Here is a 25,907-nt window from a genome sequence, read left to right as displayed (position 1 = left end):
AGACTAGAGGGAGTTTCCTATACCAGTCCTTTCATGGGCTAGACTAGAGGGAGTTTCATAATACCAGTCCTTTCATGGGCTAGACTAGAGGGAGTTTCCTATACCAGTCCTTTCATGGGCTAGACTAGAGAGAGTTTCCTATACCAGTCCTTTCATGGGCTAGACTAGAGGGAGTTTCCTATACCAGTCCTTTCATGGGCTAGACTAGAGGGAGTTTCCTATACCAGTCCTTTCATGGGCTAGACTAGAGGGAGTTTCCTATACCAGTCCTTTCATGGGCTAGACTAGAGGGAGTTTCATAATACCAGTCCTTTCATGGGCTAGACTAGAGAGAGTTTCATAATACCACTCCTTTCATGGGCTAGACTAGAGGGAGTTTCCTATACCAGTCCTTTCATGGGCTAGACTAGAGGGAGTTTCATAATACCAGTCCTTTCATGGGCTAGACTAGAGGGAGTTTCCTATACCAGTCCTTTCATGGGCTAGACTAGAGAGAGTTTCCTATACCAGTCCTTTCATGGGCTAGACTAGAGGGAGTTTCCTATACCAGTCCTTTCATGGGCTAGACTAGAGGGAGTTTCCTATACCAGTCCTTTCATGGGCTAGACTAGAGGGAGTTTCATATACCAGTCCTTTCATGGGCTAGACTAGAGGGAGTTTCATAATACCAGTCCTTTCATGGGCTAGACTAGAGAGAGTTTCATAATACCACTCCTTTCATGGGCTAGACTAGAGGGAGTTTCCTATACCAGTCCTTTCATGGGCTAGACTAGAGGGAGTTTCCTATACCAGTCCTTTCATGGGCTAGACTAGAGGGAGTTTCCTATACCAGTCCTTTCATGGGCTAGACTAGAGGGAGTTTCCTATACCAGTCCTTTCATGGGCTAGACTAGAGGGAGTTTCCTATACCAGTCCTTTCATGGGCTAGACTAGAGGGAGTTTCCTATACCAGTCCTTTCATGGGCTAGACTATAGGGAGTTTCCTATACCAGTCCTTTCATGGGCTAGACTAGAGAGAGTTTCCTATACCAGTCCTTTCATGGGCTAGACTAGAGAGAGTTTCCTATACCAGTCCTTTCATGGGCTAGACTAGAGGGAGTTTCATAATACCAGTCCTTTCATGGGCTAGACTAGAGGGAGTTTCCTATACCAGTCCTTTCATGGGCTAGACTAGAGGGAGTTTCATATACCAGTCCTTTCATGGGCTAGACTAGAGGGAGTTTCATAATACCAGTCCTTTCATGGGCTAGACTAGAGAGAGTTTCATAATACCACTCCTTTCATGGGCTAGACTAGAGAGAGTTTCCTATACCAGTCCTTTCATGGGCTAGACTAGAGGGAGTTTCCTATACCAGTCCTTTCATGGGCTAGACTAGAGGGAGTTTCCTATACCAGTCCTTTCATGGGCTAGACTAGAGGGAGTTTCCTATACCAGTCCTTTCATGGGCTAGACTAGAGGGAGTTTCATAATACCACTCCTTTCAAATCCATGAAGGGAAGGGAACAAGTGCAAGAAAGGACAGATTGACACGCAGGAAAAGTGTCTGGGCTGAATAAGAGAGAGAGAGGTAGAGGGGACACTACGACGTACTGAGACATTGAGCGGGTTGATCTCCATGTCCGTACTGCAGTTCATTCCTCCGTCCCCGTCCACCTCCAGCTTGGTGATGTAGAGCAGAGAGCCGTTGGTGAACCTGTAGGGCCACTCTACGTCCAGCATGGCCTTGCTGAATGTGCTGGGGCCTCTGTTACGCAACTGGAAACAGAAACAAGACCGTTTTTAGTTATAAACAAAACAACCTCATGATGATTATTAGTATGAGAGCTGTTCAGCTAGTTTAGAGTTTAGAATAGTTTATTGAAGTGTCACTCCATATTTTATGGGCTGTATTGGAACACTATGGATTTGGATACGCACCTTATACTCAGACCCAGCTGCTTAGATACAGACAGGACATTCTATTACCCTACCGTTCTCCATATAGACAGGACATTCTATTACCCTACCGTTCTCCATATAGACAGGACATTCTATTACCCCACAGTTCTCCATATAGACAGGACATTCTATTAGCCCACAGTTCTCCATATAGACAGGACATTCTATTACCCTACCGTTCTCCATATAGACAGGACATTCTATTACTCCACAGTTCTCCATATAGACAGGACATTCTATTAGCCCACAGTTCTCCATATAGACAGGACATTCTATTACCCTACCGTTCTCCATACAGACAGGACATTCTATTAGCCCACAGTTCTCCATATAGACAGGACATTCTATTAGCCCACAGTTCTCCATACAGACAGGACATTCTATTAGCCCACAGTTCTCCATATAGACAGGACATTCTGTTAGCCCACAGTTCTCCATATTGACAGGTCATTCTATTAGCCCACAGTTCTCCATATAGACAGGACATTCTATTAGCCCACAGTTCTCCATATTGACAGGTCATTCTATTAGCCCACAGTTCTCCATATAGACAGGACATTCTATTACCCCACAGTTCTCCATATAGACAGGACATTCTGTTAGCCCACAGTTCTCCATATTGACAGGTCATTCTATTAGCCCACAGTTCTCCATATAGACAGGACATTCTATTAGCCCACAGTTCTCCATATAGACAGGACATTATATTAGCCCACAGTTCTCCATATAGACAGGACATTCTATTAGCCCACAGTTCTCCATATAGACAGGACATTCTATTAGCCCACAGTTCTCCATATAGACAGGACATTCTATTAGCCCACAGTTCTCCATATAGACAGGACATTCTATTAGCCCACAGTTCTCCATATAGACAGGTCATTCTATTAGCCCACAGTTCTCCATATAGACAGGACATTCTATTAGCCCACAGTTCTCCATATAGACAGGACATTCTATTAGCCCACAGTTCTCCATATAGACAGGACATTCTATTAGCCCACAGTTCTCCATATAGACAGGACATTCTATTAGCCCACAGTTCTCCATATAGACAGGACATTCTATTAGCCCACAGTTCTCCATATAGACAGGACATTCTATTACCCAACAGTTCTCCATATAGACAGGACATTCTATTAGCCCACAGTTCTCCATATAGACAGGACATTCTATTAGCCCACAGTTCTCCATATAGACAGGACATTCTATTACCCCACAGTTCTCCATAAAGACAGGACATTCTATTACCCCACAGTTCTCCATATAGACAGGACATTCTATTACATTCTATATACTGTGCATTCGGAAAGTATTCAGAACCCTTGACTTTTTCCACATAATTGTTACGTTACAGCCTTATTCAAATATGTATTAAATAAATAAAAATCCTCAGCAATCTACACACAATACCCCATAATGACCCAATACCCCATAATGACCCAATACCCCATAATGACAAAGCGAAAACAGGTTGTTAGAAATTTTTGCAAATGTATTAAAAACATAATAACAGAAATACCTTATTTACATATGTATTAAAACGCTTTGCTATGAGACTCTAAATTACATTTACGTCATTTAGCAGACGCTCTTATCCAGAGCGACTTACAAATTGGTGCATTCACCCTATAGCCAGTGGGATAACCACTTTACAAGATGTTTTTTTTTTTTTAGGGGGGGGGGGGGGGGGGTAGAAGGATTACTTTATCCTATCCCAGGTATTCCTTAAAGAGGTGGGGTTTCAAATGTCTCCGGAAGGTGGTGAGTGACTCCGCTGTCCTGGCGTCGTGAGGGAGCTTGTTCCACCATTGGGGTGCCAGAGCAGCGAACAGTTTTGACTGGGCTGAGCGGGAACTATGCTTCCGCAGAGGAAGGGGAGCCAGCAGGCCAGAGGTGGATGAACGCAATGCCCTCGTTTGGGTGTAGGGACTGATCAGAACCTGAAGGTACAGAGGTGCCGATCCCCTCACAGCTCCATAGGCAAGCACCATGGTCTTGTAACAGATGCGAGCTTCAACTGGAAGCCAGTGGAGTGTGCGGAGGAGCGGGGTGACGTGAGAGAACTTGGGAAGGTTGAACACCAGACGGGCTGCGGCATTCTGGATGAGTTGTAGGGGTTTAATGGCTAGCTCAGGTATATCCTGAGCTCAGGTGCATCCTGTTTCCATTGATCATCCTTAAAATGTTTCTACAACTCAATTGGAGTCCACCTGTGGTAAATTCAATTGATTGGACATGATTTGGAAAGGCACACACCTGTCTATATAAGGTCCCACAGTTGACAGTGCATGTCAGAGCAAAAACTAAGAAATGAGGTCGAAGGAATTGTCCGGGGCACAGGTCTGGGGAAGGGTACCAAAAAATGTCTGCGGCATTGCAGTTCCCCAAGAACACAGTGGCCTCCATCATTCTTAAATGGAAGAAGTTTGGAACCACCAAGACTCTTCCTAGAGCTGGCCGCCCGGCCAATCTGAGCAATCGGGGGACAAGGGCCTTGGTCAGGGAGGTGACCAAGAACCCGATGGTCACTCTGACAGAGCTCTAGAGTTCCTCTGTGGAGATGGGAGAACCTTCCACAAGGACAATCATCTCTGCAGTACTCCACCAATCAGGCCTTTATGGTAGAGTGGCCAGACGGAAGCCACTCCTCAGTAAAAGGCACATGACAGCCCGCTTGGAGTTTGCCAAAAGGCACCTAAAGACTCTCAGAAACAAGATTAGCTGGTCTGATGAAACCAAGATTTAAATATTTGGCCTGAATGCCAAGCATCACGTCTGGAGGAAACCTGGCACCATCCCTATGGTGAAGCATGGTGGTGGCAGCATCATGCTGTGGGGATGTTTTTCAGCGGCAGGGACTGGGAGACAAGTCAGGATCGAGGCAAAGGTGAACGGAGCAAAGTACAAGAGATCCTTGATGAAAACCTGCTTCAGAGTGCTCAGGACCTCAGACTGGGGCAAAGGTTCACCTTCCAACAGGACAACGACCCTAAGCACACAGCCAAGACAACGCAGGAGTGGCTTCGGGACAAGTCTCTGAATGTCCTTGAGTGGCCAGGCCAGAGCCCGGACTTGAACCCAATCGAACATCTCTGGAGAGACCTGAAAATAACTGTGGGGTGATGCTCCCCATCCAACTAGACAGAGCTTGAGAGAATATGCAGAGAGGAATGGGAGAAACTCCCCAAATACAGGTGTGCCAAGCTTGTACATCATACCCAAGAAGACTCGAGGCTGTAATTGCTGTCAAAGGTGCTTCAACTAAGTACTGAGTAACGGGTCTGAATACTTATGTAAATGTGATCCGTTTTTTATTTTTAATAAATGTGCAAGAATGTCTAAAAACCTGTTTTTGCTTTGTCATTATGGGGTATTGTGTGTAGATTGATGAGGGGGGAAAAACAATGTAATCCATTTTAGAAGAAGGCTGTAACCTAACAAAATTTTGGAAAAAGTCAAGGGGTCTGAATACTTTCTGAAGGCGCTGTATCGCCAATCTCTATCAATGGAACTACTCACCACATCTCCCTCTACGCTGACGACATTCTGTTGTACATTTCGGACGTTTCCAATTAAATATCTACCCAGTGCCATGAAAGTCTGATGATTACAGCACCCTCTCTGGTTACAACATTAATTGGACAACATCAGTTGTAATGCCTTTAAATGATATCGCTAAGCTGGCACAATTACCCCCCACACTCCCTGTCCAGTTTCAGTCCTCTGGATTCACATACTGTATCTGGGCCTCAGAATATGTTGTACTGCTCTTCTCACCTATTATACTGGCGTACTGGACCAAATGATGTAGGATCTAGTTCTGGCGTACTGGACCAAATGATGTAGGATCTAGTTCTGGCGTACTGGACCAAATGATGTAGGATCTAGTTCTGGTACACTGGACCAAATGATGTAGGATCTAGTTCTGGCACACTGGACCAAATGATGTAGGATCTAGTTCTGGTACACTGGACCAAATGATGTAGGATCTAGTTCTGGTACACTGGACCAAATGATGTAGGATCTAGTTCTGGCACACTGGACCAAATGATGTAGGATCTAGTTCTGGCGTACTGGACCAAATGATGTAGGATCTAGTTCTGGTACACTGAACCAAATGATGTAGGATCTAGTTCTGGTACACTGGACCAAATTATGTAGGATCTAGTTCTGGCACACTGGACCAAATGATGTAGGATCTAGTTCTGGCGTACTGGACCAAATGATGTAGGATCTAGTTCTGGTACACTGGACCAAATGATGTAGGATCTAGTTCTGGTACACTGGACCAAATGATGTAGGATCTAGTTCTGGCACACTGGACCAAATGATGTAGGATCTAGTTCTGGCGTACTGGACCAAATGATGTAGGATCTAGTTCTGGCACACTGGACCAAATGATGTAGGATCTAGTTCTGGCGTACTGGACCAAATGATGTAGGATCTAGTTCTGGCGTACTGGACCAAATGATGTAGGATCTAGTTCTGGCACACTGGACCAAATGATGTAGGATCTAGTTCTGGTACACTGGACCAAATGATGTAGAATCTAGTTCTGGCGTACTGGACCAAATGATGTAGGATCTAGTTCTGGTACACTGGACCAAATGATGTAGGATCTAGTTCTGGCGTACTGGACCAAATGATGTAGGATCTAGTTCTGGTACACTGGACCAAATGATGTAGGATATAGTTCTGGCACACTGGACCAAATGATGTAGGATCTAGTTCTGGCACACTGGACCAAATGATGTAGGATCTAGTTCTGGTACACTGGACCAAATGATGCAGGATCTAGTTCTGGTACACTGGACCAAATGATGTAGGATCTAGTTCTGGCACACTGGACCAAATGATGTAGGATCTAGTTCTGGCGTACTGGACCAAATGATGTAGGATCTAGTTCTGGTACACTGAACCAAATGATGTAGGATCTAGTTCTGGTACACTGGACCAAATGATGTAGGATCTAGTTCTGGCACACTGGACCAAATGATGTAGGATCTAGTTCTGGCGTACTGGACCAAATGATGTAGGATCTAGTTCTGGTACACTGGACCAAATGATGTAGGATCTAGTTCTGGTACACTGGACCAAATGATGTAGGATCTAGTTCTGGCACACTGGACCAAATGATGTAGGATCTAGTTCTGGCGTACTGGACCAAATGATGTAGGATCTAGTTCTGGCACACTGGACCAAATGATGTAGGATCTAGTTCTGGCGTACTGGACCAAATGATGTAGGATCTAGTTCTGGCGTACTGGACCAAATGATGTAGGATCTAGTTCTGGCACACTGGACCAAATGATGTAGGATCTAGTTCTGGTACACTGGACCAAATGATGTAGGATCTAGTTCTGGCGTACTGGACCAAATGATGTAGGATCTAGTTCTGGTACACTGGACCAAATGATGTAGGATCTAGTTCTGGCGTACTGGACCAAATGATGTAGGATCTAGTTCTGGTACACTGGACCAAATGATGTAGGATCTAGTTCTGGCGTACTGGACCAAATGATGTAGGATCTAGTTCTGGTACACTGGACCAAATGATGTAGGATCTAGTTCTGGCGTACTGGACCAAATGATGTAGGATCTAGTTCTGGTACACTGGACCAAATGATGTAGGATCTAGTTCTGGTACACTGGACCAAATGATGTAGGATCTAGTTCTGGTACACTGGACCAAATGATGTAGGATCTAGTTCCATGGGCCCGTCTTCACATGACCCTACAGGGCAGAGTGTCTGTAATCAAGATGAACATTCTACCAAGTGCATATTGTAATGTTTCTGCACATCCTCTGCCCCCTCCCATTAACTGTTTTAAAGATCTGGATACAGCATGTCCATAATTGAAAGGGTAAGAAGATAATATAATATGGTACACTACTCTGCAGCGGACCAAACTGTCTCTTCCTAACTTCAAGTCGTACTACCGCTCTTTTCAGCTGAGATCATGGAGAATATGGCTCGACCCAACATCCAAAAGCTGCTTAGAGAGCTATTGATAAACCTGTACGGACACAAGACACTTCTGTTTTCTGGGGTGAAGAAATCACCCCCCCCCCTCCTTAGCTAAAAACCCTATTATTATTATTATTAACAAATAAACAATATATATTAAATAACAGCAGACCCCTAGCTGTAACAAACATCTAGGGGAGAGAGAACTAGCTGGCTCTATCCAGCAACTCAGCCGGAAAGGCATCTGGGAGAACGTATTCTCTGCATCAAAACTAGCGGACTAAACTCCACTCCACGGTGAAGGAAGTTTCTGCTGAACGTCGCCAACGGAGTGGAGCAGAGACCAGGCTTTGTGGAATCTAGCTCCCACTACATCAATTCGCCTAAGGTCAATACTTCAAAAACATTTAAATGATAAAAAACGCCCACCTTGTACCTACGTTTGACCTCTGTAGCTGCGTGCGTTTCTTGGTTTTCTGAAATCCATACTTTTTTTTCTCTCAATAAAATCAAATTCAACCACCGACTGTTTGCTCATTGCTGTTGCCCTAAGATGGCAACTCAGCGCAAATGCGCACGTGCCGATTGAATCTCAACAAGGAAACAGTCGTTGGTGGTATTTGATTAACGCTTATAAAAAAAACGATGGATTTCTTCTATTGGTATGTCTGCTTGCCTGACATCACTGTTTAATTATTATATTATAACAAATAAAAAAAAAACTATTGTCACTCCACAATTTAACAATTGGCGAGACATATCACAGATTAAAAACCACTATAGTAAACACAGACAGTCATAAAACAAGTATGTTAGTTTATATAGTAAACAGTCATAAAAATGTTAGTTTTTATGCATCTAAAGATGACAGATTACATAGTGGGTGTGTAAAGTCATAGTGGGTGTGTAAAGTCATAGTGGGTGTATAAAGTCATAGTGGGTGTGTAAAGTCATAGTGGGTGTGTAAAGTCATAGTGGGTGTGTAAAGTCATAGTGGGTGTGTAAAGGTGTAAAGTCATGACACAGGGTGCCTCTGAAATGACACCCTACGAAGTGCACTGCTTTTGACCAGCCTGGTTATAAGTAGTGCTCTATATAGGGAACAGGGTGCTACTTCAGATGCAGCCACAGGGGGGTGCTACTTCAGATGCAGCCACAGGGTCATATGATCAAGCAGAACAGCACTGACCTCATAGACGTGCAGTATCTGTGGGCCGATGTCATCTCCTACCACAGGGTTTTCTTTAGGCTGCCAGTTAGCGACGGGCAGGAAGATCTGGTCTGGGGCGGACACCCTACAGCAGAGAGGAGAAGACAGGGAGAGAGAGAGAGAAATGGGAAGAGGGAGAGAGAGAGAGAGAGAGAAATGGGAAGAGAGAGAGAGAGAGAGAGAGAGAAATGGGGAGAGAGAGAGAGAGAGAGAGAGAGAAATGGGAAGAGAGAGAGAGAGAGAGAGAAATGGGAAGAGAGAGAGAAATGGGAAGAGAGAGAGAGAGAGAGAGAGAGAGAAATGGGAAGAGAGAGGGAGAGAAATGGGAAGAGAGAGAGAGAAATGGGAAGAGAGAGGGAGAGAAATGGGAAGAGAGAGAGAGAGAGGGAGATAAATGGGAAGAGAGAGAGAGAGAGAGAGAGAGAGAGAGAGAGAGAGAGAGGAGGGGTTAGAGATCCAACATATTGTTGTGGTGGTTTCTACCATTTTATTTATTGACGTTTTTCACAGTTAACATCCAGTCACATTGTACAATTCAGGATATAGAAAAAGACATTCCCAACAGGACTGTCCTAAGAACTGGTAGAGTTACTAAGACATGAGTACTGTCTCTGCAAAGCAGGCATTTATCAAGGATGCACACGTGTCGTGGCTCAATATTTATGCCTCATTCATTCCCCAGTCTGTCTGTTTACAGAAGCAAACCAGGCTAAACTCTCCGGTGCTAAACTCTTCGCTCTGAGGCAAAACAAACAGCTGAACGTCCCTCCTAGGATTTGAGCAGGCAGACATCTAGCCTAATTAACTGCTAAGTACTGCAGTCTGCATTGCTGTTATGTTATGTACACAATCATACTATCATCTGAAGAGATCTTATGGATTAATATCATCAGAATCATTTAAAATGTACTCAGCACTTTATGATATTCAGTAAATAAGGGATTATGGTATTATTAAGGTATTCAAATGAGTAAATAAGGGATTATGGTATTATTAAGGTATTCAAATGAGTAAATAAGGTATTATGGTATTATTAAGGTATTCAAATGAGTGAGAAGACGCATACCCTCTGATATCCACCTTGGCGAGGACAGCCAGCTTTGTGATGCTGGAGACCAGACTGCTGGTGTTGTTGAACTGGTTGGAACTGAAAGACAATATTATATTCTTATTATATTAGAAAAACATGAAGATAAAACGTCAGATGACTACTGCGCACAGTACAGGTTGATGCCATAACGCACATGTCCACAAGGTGGCGCCATTGCATCACATTGTAACTTCATCCAGAATTGTAACTGGTGACAAAGCCTCAAAAATCCTCCAGACAATTCCACCACAAGACTCATTGGTTTTAACTAAACTATTCTAAACAATTCAACAATGCCTTTGGTCAGCAGAATGAGTGTGTAAAGAGGGCTCTGTGTGAGCTGGGGGACTGGCAGAGTAAACAGGGTGTTAGGAGACCAATGGATTACCGTCATAACAACAGGATACCTACTCTGTCATTTAAATGCCACTCTGAATCTAAGCAGGGAGAACAGAAATACATGTCTTAGGTTACGTCTCAAATGGTACCAGACCATTTATAGTGCACTACTTTTGAACAGAGTCTCGCTCCCTCCCTAACCTCTCCCTCCCTCCCTCCCTCTCTCCCATCCCCTCCCTCTCTCCCCCTCCCTCCCCCATCCCCTCCCTCTCTCTCCCCCATCCCCTCCCTCTCTCTCTCCCTCCCTCCCTCCCTCTCTCTCTCTCTCCCTCCCTCCCTCCCTCTCTCTCTCTCTCCCTCTCTCCCCCATCCCTCTCTCCCCCTCCCCTCCCTCTCTCCCCCTCTCTCTCTCCCTACCCCATCCCCTCCCTCTCCCTCCCCCATCCCCTCCCTCTCTCTCCACCATCCCCTCCCTCTCTCTCCACCATCCCCTCCCTCTCTCCCCCTCTCTCCCCAATCCCCTCCCTCTCTCTCCCTCCCTCCCTCTCTCTCTCTCCCTCCCTCCCTCTCTCTCTCTCTCTCTCTCCCTCCCTCTCTCCCCCATTCCCTCCCTCTCCCCTCTCTCTCCCCATCCCCTCCCTCTCTCTCTCCCTCCCGCCCTCTCTCTCTCCCCCCCTCCCTCTCTCTCTCCCCCATCCCCTCCCTCTCTCTCCCTCCCCCATCCCCTCCCTCTCTCTCCCTCCCGCCCTCTCCCTCCCTCCCTCCCTCTCTCTCTCTCCCCCATCCCCTCCCTCTCTCTCCCCCTCCCTCCCCCCTCTCTCCCTCCATGGGAAATTTGGACACACCTACTCATTCAAGGGTTTTTCTTTATTTGTACTATTTTCTACATTGTAGAATAATAGTGAAGACATCAAAACTATGAAATAACACATATGGAATCATGTAGTAACCAAATAAAGTGTTAAATAATATCAAAATATATTTCATTTGAGATTCTTCAAAGTAGCCACCCTTTGCCTTGATGACAGCTTTGCACACTCTTGGCATTCTCTCAACCAGCTTCACCTGGAATACTTTTCCAAAAGTCTTGAAGGTGTTCCCACATATGCTGAGCACTTGTTGGCTGCTTTTCCTTCACTCTGCGGTCCTACTCATCCCAAACAATCTCAATTGGGTTGAGGTCGGGTGATTGTGGAGGCCAGGTCATCTGATGCAGCACTCCATCACTCTCCTTCTTGGTCAAATAGCCCTTACACAGCCTGGAGGTGTGTTGGGTCATTGTCCTGTTGAAAAACAAATGGTAGTCCCACTAAGCGCAAACCAGATGGGATGGCGTATCACTGCAGAATGCTGTGGTAGCCATGCTGGTTAAGTGTGCCTTGAATTCTAAATTAATGTGGTCCTCTGTAGCTCAGCTGGTAGAGCACGGCGCTTGTAACGCCAAGGTAGTGGGTTCGATCCCCGGGACCACCCATACACAAAAATGTATGCACGCATGACTGTAAGTCGCTTTGGATAAAAGCATCTGCTAAATGGCATATTATTATTATTATTATTATTAAATCACAGACAGTGTCACCAGCAAAGCACCCCCATACCATCACACCTCCTCTTCCATGCTTCACGGTGGGAACCACACATGCGGAGATCATCCGTTCACCTACTCTGCGTCTCACAAAGACACGGCGGTTGGAACCAAAAATCTCAAATTTGGACTCATCAGACCAAAGGACAGATGTCCATTGCTCGTGTTTCTTGGCCCAAGCAAGTCTCTTCTTCTTATTGGTTTCTTTGCAGCAATTCGACCATGAAGGCCTGATTCAAGCAGTCTCCTCTGAACAGTCGATGTTGAGATGTGTCTGTTACTTGAACTCTGTGAACCATTTATTTGGGCTGCAATCTGAGGTGCAGTTAACTCTAAAGAACTTATCCTCTGCAGCAGAGGTAACTCTTGGTCTTCCATTCCTGTGGCAGTCCTCATGAGAGCCAGGTTCATCATAGCGCTTGATGGTTTTTGCGACTGCACTTGAAGAAACTTTGAAAGTTCTTAACATTTTCCGGATTGACTGACCTTCATGTCTTAAAGTAATGATGGACTGTTGTTTCTCTTTGCTTATTTGAGCTGTTCTTGCCATAATATGGACTTGGTCATTTACCAAATAGGGCTATCTTCTGCATATCACCCCTACCTTGTCACAATACAACTGATTGGCTCAAACGCATTAAGAAGGAAAGAAATTCCACAAATTAAAAGGCACACCTGTTAATTGAAATGCATTCTAGGTGACTACCTCATGAAGCTGGTTGAGAGAATGCCAAAAGTGTGCAAAGCTGTCATCAAGGGAAAGGGTGGCTACTTTGAAGAATCTCAAATATTACATATATTTTGATTTGTTTAACACTTTTTTGGTTACTACATGATTCCATATGTGTTATTTCATAGTTTTGATGTCTTCACTATTATTCTACAATGTAGAAAATAGTAAAAATAAAGAAAACCCTTGAATGAGTAGGTGTGTCCAAACTTTTGACTGGTACTGTGTGTTAACATTGCCAAAGCAAGTGGAATAGATAATAAACAAAAGTGAAATAAACAATAAATATTAACAGGAAACATTACACTCAGAAGTTCCAAAGGAATAAAGACATTTCAAATGTCATATTATGTCTATATACAGTGTTGTAATCATGTGCAAATAGTTAAAGTACAAATGGGAAAATAAATAAACATAAATATGGGTTTTATTTACAATGGTGTTTGTTCTTCACTGGTTGCCCTTTTCTTGTGGCAGCAGGTCACACATCTTGCTGCTGTGATGGCACACTGTGGTATTTCACCCAGTAGATATGGGAGTTTATCAAAATTGGATTTGTTTTCGAATTCTTTGTGGATCTCTGTAATCTGAGGGAAATATGTGTCTCTAATATGGTCATACATTTGGCAGGAGGTTAGGAAGTGCAGCTCAGTTTCCACCTCATTTTGTGGGCAGTGTGCACATAGCCTGTCTTCTCTTGAGAGCCAGGTCTGCCTACGGCGGCCTTTCTCAATAGCAAGGCTATGCTCACTGAGTCTGTACATAGTCAAAGCTCTCCTTAAGTTTGGGTCAGTCACAGTGGTCAGGTATTCTGCCACTGTGTACTCTCTGTTTAGGGCCAAATAGCATTCTAGTTTGCTCTATTTTTTTGTTAGTTCTTTCCAATGTGTCAAGTCATTCTCTTTTTGTTTTCTCATGATTTGGTTGGGTCTAATTGTGTTGTTGTTGTTGTCCTGGGGCTCTGTGGGGTCTGTTTGTGTTTGTGAACAGAGCCCCAGGACCAGCTTGCTTAGGGGACTCTTCTCCAGGTTCATATCTCTGTAGGTGATGGCTTTGTTATGGAAGGTTTGGGAATAGCTTCCTTTTAGGTGGTTGTAGAATTTAACGACTCTTTTCTGGATTTTGATAATTAGTGGGTATCGCCCTAATTCTGCTCTGCATGCATTATTTGGTGTTTTATGTTGTACACAGAGGATATTTATATGGTCTCAATATGGTGTTTGTCCCATTTAGTGAATTCTCCCTCTCTAAAAGGGCTTCTCTCTCTCTCTCTCTAAAAGGGCTTCTCTCGCTCTCTCTAAAGGGGCTTCTCTCGCTCTCTCTAAAAGGGCTTCTCTCGCTCTCTCTAAAAGGGCTTCTCTCGCTCTCTCTAAAAGGGCTTCTCTCGCTCTCTCTAAAAGGGCTTCTCTCGCTCTCTCTAAAATGGCTTCTCGCTCTCTCTAAAATGGCTTCTCTCTCTCTCTAAAATGGCTTCTTGCTCTCTCTAAAATGGCTTCTTGCTCTCTCTAAAAGGGCTTCTCGCTCTCTCTAAAAGGGCTTCTCTCTCTCTAAGGGCTTCTCTCTCGCTCTCTCTCTAAAAGGAGGCACGTATTACCTACATGATGAGGTTATTATTTACAAAAGAGCAAGATTATTTTGTCAAACAGCAGCCAAGCATCAATTATCATGTCACCAGAATAAGACCCTCGATATTTATTGGAAAGGAGCGTCCAGCTCATCACCGTGCACTTTCAGTTCATCATTACTTATTTAATCTGTAGTCTAATAAACTGCACGCTTTCCCAAGTCGTAGTGGGAGGACCACACGCCATATCATCGCATGACTCTAAGTTTCCTTTGATACGATCTTTATTATATCAATATGTGCGCATAAAAGCGTTTCCACCGACATTAATGGCGTAATTAATTTTACTGACACAAAAAGATCCCACCTTGTATAGTGAATTTTGTTTCTCGACATTTTGAAAAGTTTACAGAAAATTTTTGTTTCCATCAGGCCTGCCATTTTTTATCCGACATGTACTTTACTGGCATGAAAAGGTAGGATGGAAAGCTGGTTAGAGAGTGATGCATAACCAAGAGGAAAACCCCTGACGCATAACCAAGAGGAAAACCCCTGATGCATAACCAAGAGGAAAACCCCTGATGCATAACCAAGTTTACATTTTACATTTAGCAGACGCTCTTATCCAGAGCGACTTACAGTTAGTGAATACATATTTTTTTTATACTGGCCCCCCGTGGGAATCGAACCCACAACCCTGGCGTTGCAAACGCCATGCTCTATCAACTGAGCTACATCCCTGCCGGCCATTCCCTCCCCTACCCTGGATGACGCTGGGCCAATTGTGCGCCGCCCCATGAGTCTCCCGGTCGCGGCCGGCTGCGACAGAGCAAGTTTACAAATTGCACCTTGTGTATTCTACTATTCTAACTCTCAAACAGTAAGTTGAGACACCGACTGAGTTCCTAAAACATTTTTTAAAAACCGAGTTTCTCATATGTAGCTACGGCCCCGATTACCTCTGTATCTGCAGGTCAAACTTGACAGACGTGTCCTGCTCTGAGAGCTGGTGAACGCTGAAGCGCAGACCGGCCAGCACCTGAAGACGACATCACACCACAACATCAGGATCACTGTGAGTCACTCTGATCAGAGTCACCTTTATTCACCCAAGTACACTCCACCAGGACCTGGTGACGTCTAGGTGTCTCAACACCGTCATGGAAATAGACTCCCTGGAACAGGCATCTCTATTCAGGTCAACGGGACTGTCACCATCTTCGCTCTCCGTCCGCTCACCTTAGTTCCTCCTTTCATGGGGTTCCCCAGGTCACACACCACCACCCTGGTCTGGTTCTCGGTCTTATAGGCACAGGACAGTCTAGACAGTGTCTGGAAGGGACAAATACATTTGTGTTTTCTAAAAGGTTGACTGGTGCAATGCATCTGTTCCATCATCATAACATCACCGTTGTATTGTTTTGGACAAACAAACATGTCTCATTAGTATTTTCCCCACCAGGATTCCTTCAGAGAACCAATTTTAGTGGATAATGTCTATGTCAATCAAATGAGTAACTTAGCCACCATTCCTGTCCAGCACCCACCTGGGGGAATACAGAGGAGGAACACAATGTAGACATGTATCATTACCATTACACTTCATGAGGGGAGTTTACGCCTCACTGTTGTGTACCACCTACCCATCTATTACCATTACACTTCATGAGGGGCGTTTTTACCTCACTGTTGCGTACGACTCCAGTGAAGTCGGCCTGAGGAGGAAGGAAGACATGTAGCTCTGCCTCGTACGCCCCCTCTCCTCTGTTCTCCGCTGTCACCTCCAGGGTCAAGGGGTTATCATCTCCTATGTAGATCTCCTTCTGGTCACTACGTGGTAGAAAGACAATTAATGGAAAAGATCTAGACTCGGCTAAAACAATGTCACTGTGGGAAAACAATCTCACTGATGCCGGATCCACACTTTCAGGCCAACCAGAACCACGCTGTTCGGGCTCGGATATGTTCTCTTCTCATTGTACTTTCCAGTTCGGTTCCAACAACTATGGTGGATGTGTAAACGGGCCAGTACAGCTCGGCTAGCTATGTTAGGTTACATGAGATACTGAAGGAGGAGAACTCACCTCACTACAGACAGCTGGAGGTCTGGCTTGCAGATGTTGTCATCTCCACAGTCCAGTAGGATATGGGCCTGAAAAACATTGCCACAAGTAGACAGTTTGTTTACCCAACAAACTTAACCCATCCCTCACCACTCAACCAGTGGAGGCTCCTCAGAGGAGGAAGGGGAGGTCCATCCTACTCAGTGAATTTCATTAAAAATAGTGAAACATTAAAAAAGTTTTCATTTTTAGATAAAACTATACTAAATATATTAACGTCACCAAATAACTGATTAAAACACACTGTTTTACAATGAAGGTCTACAGTAGCCTCAACAGCACTCTGTAGGGTAGCACCATGGTGTAGCCGGAGGACAGCTAGTTTCCGTCCTCCTCTTGGTACATTGACTTCAATACAAAACCTAGGAGGCTCATGGTTCTCACCCCATTCCATAGACTTTTATGACAACTTCCGGAGGCCTTCCACTAACCTATCAGAGCTCTAGCAGCATGAACTGACGTTGTCCACCCAATCAAAGGATCAGATAATTAATCTAGTACTGAAAGCATAAGCTACAGCTAGCTAGCACTGCAGTGCATAAAATGTGATGAGTAGTTGACTCAAAGAGAGATAAAGACAACAGTTGAACAGTTGAAAAATTAATTTCTACCAAAATTAAGGAGAAGCAGCAGAGAGAGAGCTATATTTCGTTGTATATTTTTTTCTTCTTAGTTTACCTTTCACTTACTTAGCTAATGCAGCTAATTTAGCTTACTCAACAACCTGACTCAAACAGAGAGGAATGCTATTGATGTTAGCTAGCTGGTTAAGGCTATCCAACACAGGAACTCTTCCAAATTAAGGTAAGCTTTTGGTTTTATTAATTTTTAGCCATGTAACTGCTAAACTGCTTGCTGTACACTGTACTGCGTGATTGTACACATGGATTTGATTGTGGGTTTAGTTCTACTTTGTTGACTATAAAGTCACTATGGTGATAATGATGTAGTGGTTAGCGGTTATGGTATGAAGGTTTGGCTTGGAGAGGTTAGCGGTTATGGTATGAAGGTTTGGCTTGGAGAGGTTAGCGGTTATGGTATGAAGGTTTGGCTTGGAGAGGTTAGTGGTTATGGTATGAAGGTTTGGCTTGGAGAGGTTAGCAGTTATGGTATGAAGGTTTGGCTTGGAGAGGTTAGCGGTTATGGTATGAAGGTTTGGCTTGGAGAGGTTAGTGGTTATGGTATGAAGGTTTGACTTAGAGGTGTTTGTGCCTGGTCACATACAGCTGAAGGGAAAAGGTGAGCGGAGGAGACCGTGTAGATGTGACAAGGAATTACACAACGAGGAAAGTGATGACGCTGTTTGTATGTGGCTGCTATGAAAGTCAACTGTGTGTGCGGATGATCAGGGGTGTATTCATTCTGCCGATTCTGTTGCAAAATGTTTCTTAAACGGAAGCAAACGGAACAGAACGGGGAAGGACCTACCTGAATTTGTCCTGTTTGGACTAATGATTACACCCCAGAGCAGCTAGATGAAGGCAAGAGTGTGCAAGGTGGTATTGAATGTGTCACTGTCTGTCACCTCTATTACTCCAATTTGTCTCTCGACATGAGCACCTACATTATAAACTTTAATTTGTAGGCTAGGTTGTAGCAACCTCATGATGGGTACAGGAACATTTTGAGTATCATGTAGTAGCCTAAACCTATCGATGTTACATTGAGCTGGTTGAATGGAATATGAATGACAGTCATCCAATATGCTGTAATAGAAATAAGGCCATACTTATATATATAAAAATAAAAAATATCGTCCTCCCTAATCTTGAATGGCACCAACCGCCACTGAACTCAACATGTTACTCTATACCTGATCACAACAGTCAGGGTGCTTTACCTAAGGCTACGTCCCAAACGTTACCTAAGGCTACGTCCCAAACGTTACCTAAGGCTACGTCCCAAACGTTACCTAAGGCTACGTCCCAAACGTTACCTAAGGCTACGTCCCAAACGTTACCTAAGGCTACGTCCCAAATGTTACCTAAGGCTACGTCCCAAACTTTACCTAAGGCTACGTCCCAAACGTTAGCTAAGGCTACATCCCAAACGTTACCTAAGGCTACGTCCCAAACGTTACCTAAGTCTACGTCCAAAATTGCACCCTATCTCTATTTGGCGCACTACCTTTGACCAGGACCCATAAGGATCTGATTAAAAGTAGTGCACTATATAGGACATAAGGTGCCATTTGGGACGTAGCCTTAGGTAACGTTTGGGGCGTAGCCTTAGGTCACGTTTGGGACGTAGCCTTAGGTAACGTTTGGGACGTAGCCTTAGGTAACGTTTGGGACGTAGCCTTAGGTAACGTTTGGGACGTAGCCTTAGGTAAAGTTTGGGACGTAGCCTTAGGTAACGTTTGGGGCGTAGCCTTAGGTAACGTTTGGGACGTAGCCTTAGGTAAAGTTTGGGACGTAGCCTTAGGTAACGTTTGGGACGTAGCCTTAGGTAACGTTTGGGGCGTAGCCTTAGGTAACGTTTGGGACGTAGCCTTAGGTCACGTTTGGGACGTAGCCTTAGGTAACGTTTGGGACGTAGCCTTAGGTTAAGCTTGGGACGTAGCCTTAGGTAAAGCTTGGGACGTAGCCTTAGGTAAAGCTTGGGACGTAGCCTTAGGTAAAGCTTGGGACGTAGCCTTAGGTAAAGCTTGGGACGTAGCCTTAGGTAAAGCTTGGGACGTAGCCTTAGGTAAAGAGGTTTAGGTACCTGTTTGGAGATGTTGGTGGGGGTAGTCTGGTCCAGGATAGGCAGTAGGCCGGTCTTATCTGCAGCCTGCTGGTAGTCCAGAGTGAACTCCATGAACACAGAGATGGGAGTGATCTTGTCCCGGAACTCAGAGTCATCCTGCAGAGCAGAGAGTTCTGGTTTAGTAACTGGAGTTTGCACCACTTCTACACATAGAACGCTAGAGCAACAACAATCCATGAACACATGCACACTGCATACAGAATCTTGACAATGCCTAAAGTTAGAAGATGAAACTGTCTCCCAATTCCAAACCAATTCCTAGCCCCTACACACTTGTGGAGATCTGAAAACTGATTAGATGGCCATATTGTTTCCACCATTTCTATACTCTCAGATCGTATGAACTAGGGGTCTGTTTGGGATGGTCTTTTCCTTTGGAGAACTCACTATGAGGAAGGCTTCCTGCTCCTCGCAGGCTGGTCCTCGGCCGTTGCTGACCGTCATGTTCTTGGCGTACCGGGACGTCTTGCTGTGGAGGAACAGAACTCTCTTTGTCGCCCCCTTGTGTTTGAGTCTGTCCAACACCAGGTCAACCTGGAACTCTGACAAGGACGCAGACAGACTGACAATGAGGCCATGACAAACTAGCTAACAGTCACTGAGAGATAGTTTTACAGTAACGACACCAGTGTGATATGAGCAATGCTTTCAGGGTAAATCATTCATTTCCAAAAGATGCACATCATGTCCAGATAAGATGGACAGATAGCACAAATACAGAGTTTACATCTCCACTGTAGACCAGCTGTAGGCTACTTATCGAAAACTCTCCTTTTTGACCACGAAACACAGCTATTTGTTCCTCTAGTTTCCTGTAACAGTAGCTATTAGAACAGGAAGACGTTTCTAGCTTCCTGTAACAGTAGCTATTAGAACAGGAAGACGTTTCTAGCTTCCTGTAACAGTAGCCATTAGAACAGGAAGACGTTTCTAGCTTCCTGTAACAGTAGCTATTAGAACAGGAAGACGTTTCTAGTTTCCTGTAACAGTAGCCATTAGAACAGGAAGACGTTTCTAGCTTCCTGTAACAGTAGCTATTAGAACAGGAAGACGTTTCTAGCTTCCTGTAACAGTAGCTATTAGAACAGGAAGACGTTTCTAGTTTCCTGTAACAGTAGCCATTAGAACAGGAAGACGTTTCTAGTTTCCTGTAACAGTAGCTATTAGAACAGGAAGACGTTTCTAGCTTCCTGTAACAGTAGCCATTAGAACAGGAAGACGTTTCTAGCTTCCTGTAACAGTAGCTATTAGAACAGGAAGACGTTTCTAGCTTCCTGTAACAGTAGCTATTAGAACAGGAAGACGTTTCTAGTTTCCTGTAACAGTAGCCATTAGAACAGGAAGACGTTTCTAGTTTCCTGTAACAGTAGCCATTAGAACAGGAAGACGTTTCTAGCTTCCTGTAACAGTAGCTATTAGAACAGGAAGACGTTTCTAGTTTCCTGTAACAGTAGCCATTAGAACAGGAAGACGTTTCTAGCTTCCTGTAACAGTAGCCATTAGAACAGGAAGACGTTTCTAGCTTCCTGTAACAGTAGCTATTAGAACAGGAAGACGTTTCTAGTTTCCTGTAACAGTAGCTATTAGAACAGGAAGACGTTTCTAGTTTCCTGTAACAGTAGCCATTAGAACAGGAAGACGTTTCTAGCTTCCTGTAACAGTAGCCATTAGAACAGGAAGACGTTTCTAGTTTCCTGCAACAGTAGCCATTAGAACAGGAAGACGTTTCTAGTTTCCTGTAACAGTAGCTATTAGAACAGGAAGACGTTTCTAGTTTCCTGTAACAGTAGCCATTAGAACAGGAAGACGTTTCTAGTTTCCTGTAACAGTAGCCATTAGAACAGGAAGACGTTTCTAGTTTCCTGTAACAGTAGCTATTAGAACAGGAAGACGTTTCTAGTTTCCTGTAACAGTAGCTATTAGAACAGGAAGACGTTTCTAGCTTCCTGTAACAGTAGCTATTAGAACAGGAAGACGTTTCTAGTTTCCTGTAACAGTAGCTATTAGAACAGGAAGACGTTTCTAGTTTCCTGTAACAGTAGCTATTAGAACAGGAAGACGTTTCTAGTTTCCTGTAACAGTAGCTATTAGAACAGGAAGACGTTTCTAGTTTCCTGTAACAGTAGCCATTAGAACAGGAAGACGTTTCTAGCTTCCTGTAACAGTAGCTATTAGAACAGGAAGACGTTTCTAGTTTCCTGTAACAGTAGCCATTAGAACAGGAAGACGTTTCTAGCTTCCTGTAACAGTAGCCATTAGAACAGGAAGACGTTTCTAGCTTCCTGTAACAGTAGCTATTAGAACAGGAAGACGTTTCTAGTTTCCTGTAACAGTAGCTATTAGAACAGGAAGACGTTTCTAGTTTCCTGTAACAGTAGCCATTAGAACAGGAAGACGTTTCTAGTTTCCTGTAACAGTAGCTATTAGAACAGGAAGACGTTTCTAGTTTCCTGTAACAGTAGCCATTAGAACAGGAAGACGTTTCTAGTTTCCTGTAACAGTAGCTATTAGAACAGGAAGACGTTTCTAGTTTCCTGTAACAGTAGCTATTAGAACAGGAAGACGTTTCTAGCTTCCTGTAACAGTAGCCATTAGAACAGGAAGACGTTTCTAGCTTCCTGTAACAGTAGCTATTAGAACAGGAAGACGTTTCTAGCTTCCTGTAACAGTAGCTATTAGAACAGGAAGACGTTTCTAGCTTCCTGTAACAGTAGCTATTAGAACAGGAAGACGTTTCTAGTTTCCTGTAACAGTAGCTATTAGAACAGGAAGACGTTTCTAGCTTCCTGTAACAGTAGCCATTAGAACAGGAAGATGTTTCTAGTTTCCTGTAACAGTAGCTATTAGAACAGGAAGATGTTTCTAGTTTCCTGCAACAGTAGCCATTAGAACAGGAAGACGTTTCTAGCTTCCTGTAACAGTAGCCATTAGAACAGGAAGACGTTTCTAGCTTCCTGTAACAGTAGCTATTAGAACAGGAAGACGTTTCTAGTTTCCTGTAACACTACCCATTAGAACAGGAAGACGTTTCTAGTTTCCTGTAACACTACCCATTAGATGGGAGTCGCGGACATGAGCAGTAAAGTTGAAAAGGCCCTGAGAGAAATAATTAATTGGGAGCGTCGTCTGTGGTCTCCCATGCAGCACTGGGTCCTATTCATTAGGAGAAAAAATAAAAAATAAAAATGAAAACAGGAAGGGGCTACCTGAACTTGTCCAATAAGAAATGCTTGTTTTCATTTCTGTTGCAAAAACGTTTTGATACGGTATGCCCCAATGAACACGGCTAAGAGTCTGGGAGCCATTACGCACGCACGCACGCACGCACGCACACACACACACACACACACAACGACAGACAGGCAGACAGACAGACAGGCAGACAGGCAGACAGACAGACAGACAGACAGACATGCAGGCAGGCAGACAGGCAGGCAGGCAGGCAGACAGACAGACAGACAGACAGACAGACAGGCAGGCAGACAGACAGACAGGCAGGCAGACAGGCAGGCAGGCAGGCAGACAGGCAGACAGGCAGACAGGCAGACAGGCAGACAGGCAGACAGGCAGACAGGCAGGCAGACAGGCAGGCAGACAGGCAGACAGGCAGACAGGCAGGCAGACAGGCAGAGCATGTTGCCATGTAGCGGATGCAACACCAGATGGAGGCCTTTAAAAACCTTACACCACACAGCAGGCCTGTCCTACTGGGAACTGAGCTGAGCTCAGACGGCTAGCCTGAAGCTATACTCTAACAGGCTGGGTAACAGGCTTAGTACAGCCAGACAGGATGTCTCTATACAGAGATAGAGGTGAGCTGTGGTTCTGTTGCCACTGTGTGTGTGTCCCCCCCCCCCCCCAAATGGCACTACTTTTAACCTGGGTCCATATGGCTTCGGTCAAAAGTAGTGCACTATGTAGGGAATAGGGTGCCTTTTGGGACACTGTTTCAGAGAAATAGAGGGAAAGACAGGTAGCAGTGTTTTGTGAGCGTAAAGGAGAGTTCTCTGTAAGCACAGCTTGTGGACAGGGAAACGCTGTCGGGTAACACTTTGTCTAGAGTAGCGTTTGTTGCATTGCAGAGCCCCGTAGGGATCCAATGTAGTGTAAAGAAGTAGATATCTTTCAGATACTTACTCAGTGAGGCTGGGGCGCCTCTCCCACTCGCCTTAACACAGTACTTCACTTTGAAACTGAGGGGAGACACAATAAATATGGTCATATACTTGCATCTCAAAGGACGCAACTGAAAACAAATCAGATCCAACTCTAAAGCACTATAGCGTTCACTACGGGCTATAGTGTTCACTACGGGCTATAGTGTTCACTACGGGCTATAGTGTTCTCTACGGGCTATAGCGTTCACTACGGGCTATAGTGTTCACTACGGGCTATAGCGTTCACTACCGGCTATAGTGTTCACTACGGGCTATAGTGTTCACTACGGGCTATAGTGTTCACTACGGGCTATAGCGTTCACTACGGGCTATAGTGTTCACTACGGGCTATAGTGTTCACTACGGGCTATAGTGTTCACTACGGGCTATAGCGTTCACTACGGGCTATAGTGTTCACTACGGGCTATAGTGTTCACTACAGGCTCGGGCTATAGTGTTCACTACCGGCTATAGTGTTCACTACGGGCTATAGTGTTCACTACGGGCTATAGTGTTCACTACGGGCTATAGTGTTCACTACGGGCTATAGCGTTCACTACGGGCTATAGCGTTCACTACGGGCTATAGCGTTCACTACGGGCTATAGCGTTCACTACGGGCTATAGTGTTCACTACGGGCTATAGTGTTCACCTTGGGCTATAGTGTTCACCTTGGGCTATAGTGTTCAATACGGGCTATAGTGTTCACTACGGGCTATAGTGTTCACTACGGGCTATAGTGTTCACTACGGGCTATAGTGTTCACTACGGGCTATAGTGTTCACTACGGGCTATAGTGTTCACTACGGGCTATAGTGTTCACTACGGGCTATAGTGTTCACTACGGGCTATAGTGTTCTCTACGGGCTATAGTGTTCACTACCGGCTATAGTGTTCACTACGGGCTATAGTGTTCACTACGGGCTATAGTGTTCACTACGGGCTATAGTGTTCACTACGGGCTATAGTGTTCTCTACGGGCTATAGTGTTCACTACGGGCTATAGTGTTCACTACGGGCTATAGTGTTCTCTACGGGCTATAGTGTTCACTACCGGCTATAGTGTTCACTACGGGCTATAGTGTTCACTACGGGCTATAGTGTTCACTACGGGCTATAGTGTTCACTACGGGCTATAGTGTTCACTACGGGCTATAGTGTTCACTACGGGCTATAGTGTTCTCTACGGGCTATAGCGTTCACTACGGGCTATAGTGTTCTCTACGGGCTATAGTGTTCACTACGGGCTATAGTGTTCACTACGGGCTATAGTGTTCTCTACGGGCTATAGTGTTCACTACGGGCTATAGTGTTCACTACGGGCTATAGTGTTCACTACGGGCTATAGTGTTCACTACCGGCTATAGTGTTCACTACGGGCTATAGTGTTCACTACCGGCTATAGTGTTCACTACGGGCTATAGTGTTCACTACGGGCTATAGTGTTCACTACGGGCTATAGTGTTCACTACGGGCTATAGTGTTCACTACGGGCTATAGTGTTCACTACGGGCTATAGTGTTCACTACGGGCTATAGTGTTCACTACGGGCTATAGTGTTCACTATGGGCTATAGTGTTCACTACAGGCTATAGTGTTCACTACGGGCTATAGTGTTCACTACGGGCTATAGTGTTCACCTTGGGCTATAGTGTTCACTACGGGCTATAGTGTTCACTACGGGCTATAGTGATCACTACGGGCTATAGTGTTCACTACGGGCTATAGTGTTCACTACGGGCTATAGTGTTCTCTACGGGCTATAGTGTTCGCTATGGGCTATAGTGTTCACTACGGGCTATAGTGTTCACTACGGGCTATAGTGTTCACTATGGGCTATAGTGTTCACTACAGGCTATAGTGTTCACTACGGGCTATAGTGTTCACCTTGGGCTATAGTGTTCACTACGGGCTATAGTGTTCACTACGGGCTATAGTGATCACTATGGGCTATAGTGTTCACTACAGGCTATAGTGTTCACTACGGGCTATAGTGTTCACCTTGGGCTATAGTGTTCACTACGGGCTATAGTGTTCACTACCGGCTATAGTGTTCACTACGGGCTATAGTGTTCACTACGGGCTATAGTGTTCTCTACGGTTCTCAAGACAAGCATACAGCACCACATGGTAGATACTAGCTAAACATGTTGCATGGTCTTACGTGTTACAAATATGCAGTCAGCACAAAGGAAGAACAAGAGCATGCCATATTAACATATAGTTCTTCTAAAACAAAGGCTTGCTCAGGTAGCTTTCTAATATACTATGTGGACAATCACTGTAGTCAATGAAGATTCCACCCACTTTCATTACATTTTGGCTCCTCAATGCCGTCCGTGATATGGACCATGCATCACACACACACAGACATCCATATTTTCTGAAAACTAGAAAGTGAAAATCGCTGTGTCACTCACCAGGACACTGGTGTGTCATGGTCAGGCAGT

The 25,907-nt window shown here is 44.6% G+C and overlaps 1 protein-coding gene across 1 annotated transcript in view; it reads right to left on the bottom strand.

Moving 5' to 3' along the window:
- The window catches only part of LOC311143675 (integrin alpha-V-like), a 75,766-nt gene that overhangs the window by 14,572 nt on the left and 35,287 nt on the right, over positions 1–25,907 (bottom strand). Inside the window, exons 15-25 of the mRNA XM_084179548.1 lie at positions 25,878–25,907; positions 23,438–23,493; positions 19,688–19,842; positions 19,259–19,396; positions 16,514–16,581; positions 16,112–16,259; positions 15,669–15,761; positions 15,389–15,468; positions 10,188–10,268; positions 9,101–9,206; positions 1,592–1,756 (exon numbers count right to left, since the gene is read on the bottom strand). The exon at positions 25,878–25,907 is cut by the window's right edge and continues 78 nt beyond it. Of these exons, the coding sequence (XP_084035674.1) occupies positions 1,592–1,756; positions 9,101–9,206; positions 10,188–10,268; positions 15,389–15,468; positions 15,669–15,761; positions 16,112–16,259; positions 16,514–16,581; positions 19,259–19,396; positions 19,688–19,842; positions 23,438–23,493; positions 25,878–25,907 (1,120 nt within the window). The remainder of the gene's footprint in view (positions 1–1,591; positions 1,757–9,100; positions 9,207–10,187; positions 10,269–15,388; positions 15,469–15,668; positions 15,762–16,111; positions 16,260–16,513; positions 16,582–19,258; positions 19,397–19,687; positions 19,843–23,437; positions 23,494–25,877) is intronic.

Source organism: Coregonus lavaretus, assembly GCF_964263955.1.
Source record: "Coregonus lavaretus genome assembly, chromosome: 16".
NCBI classification, from domain to species: Eukaryota; Metazoa; Chordata; class Actinopteri; order Salmoniformes; family Salmonidae; genus Coregonus; species Coregonus lavaretus.
Note: the sequence above shows the minus strand (reverse complement) of the source record. Positions and strands in the feature narration are given on the sequence as shown.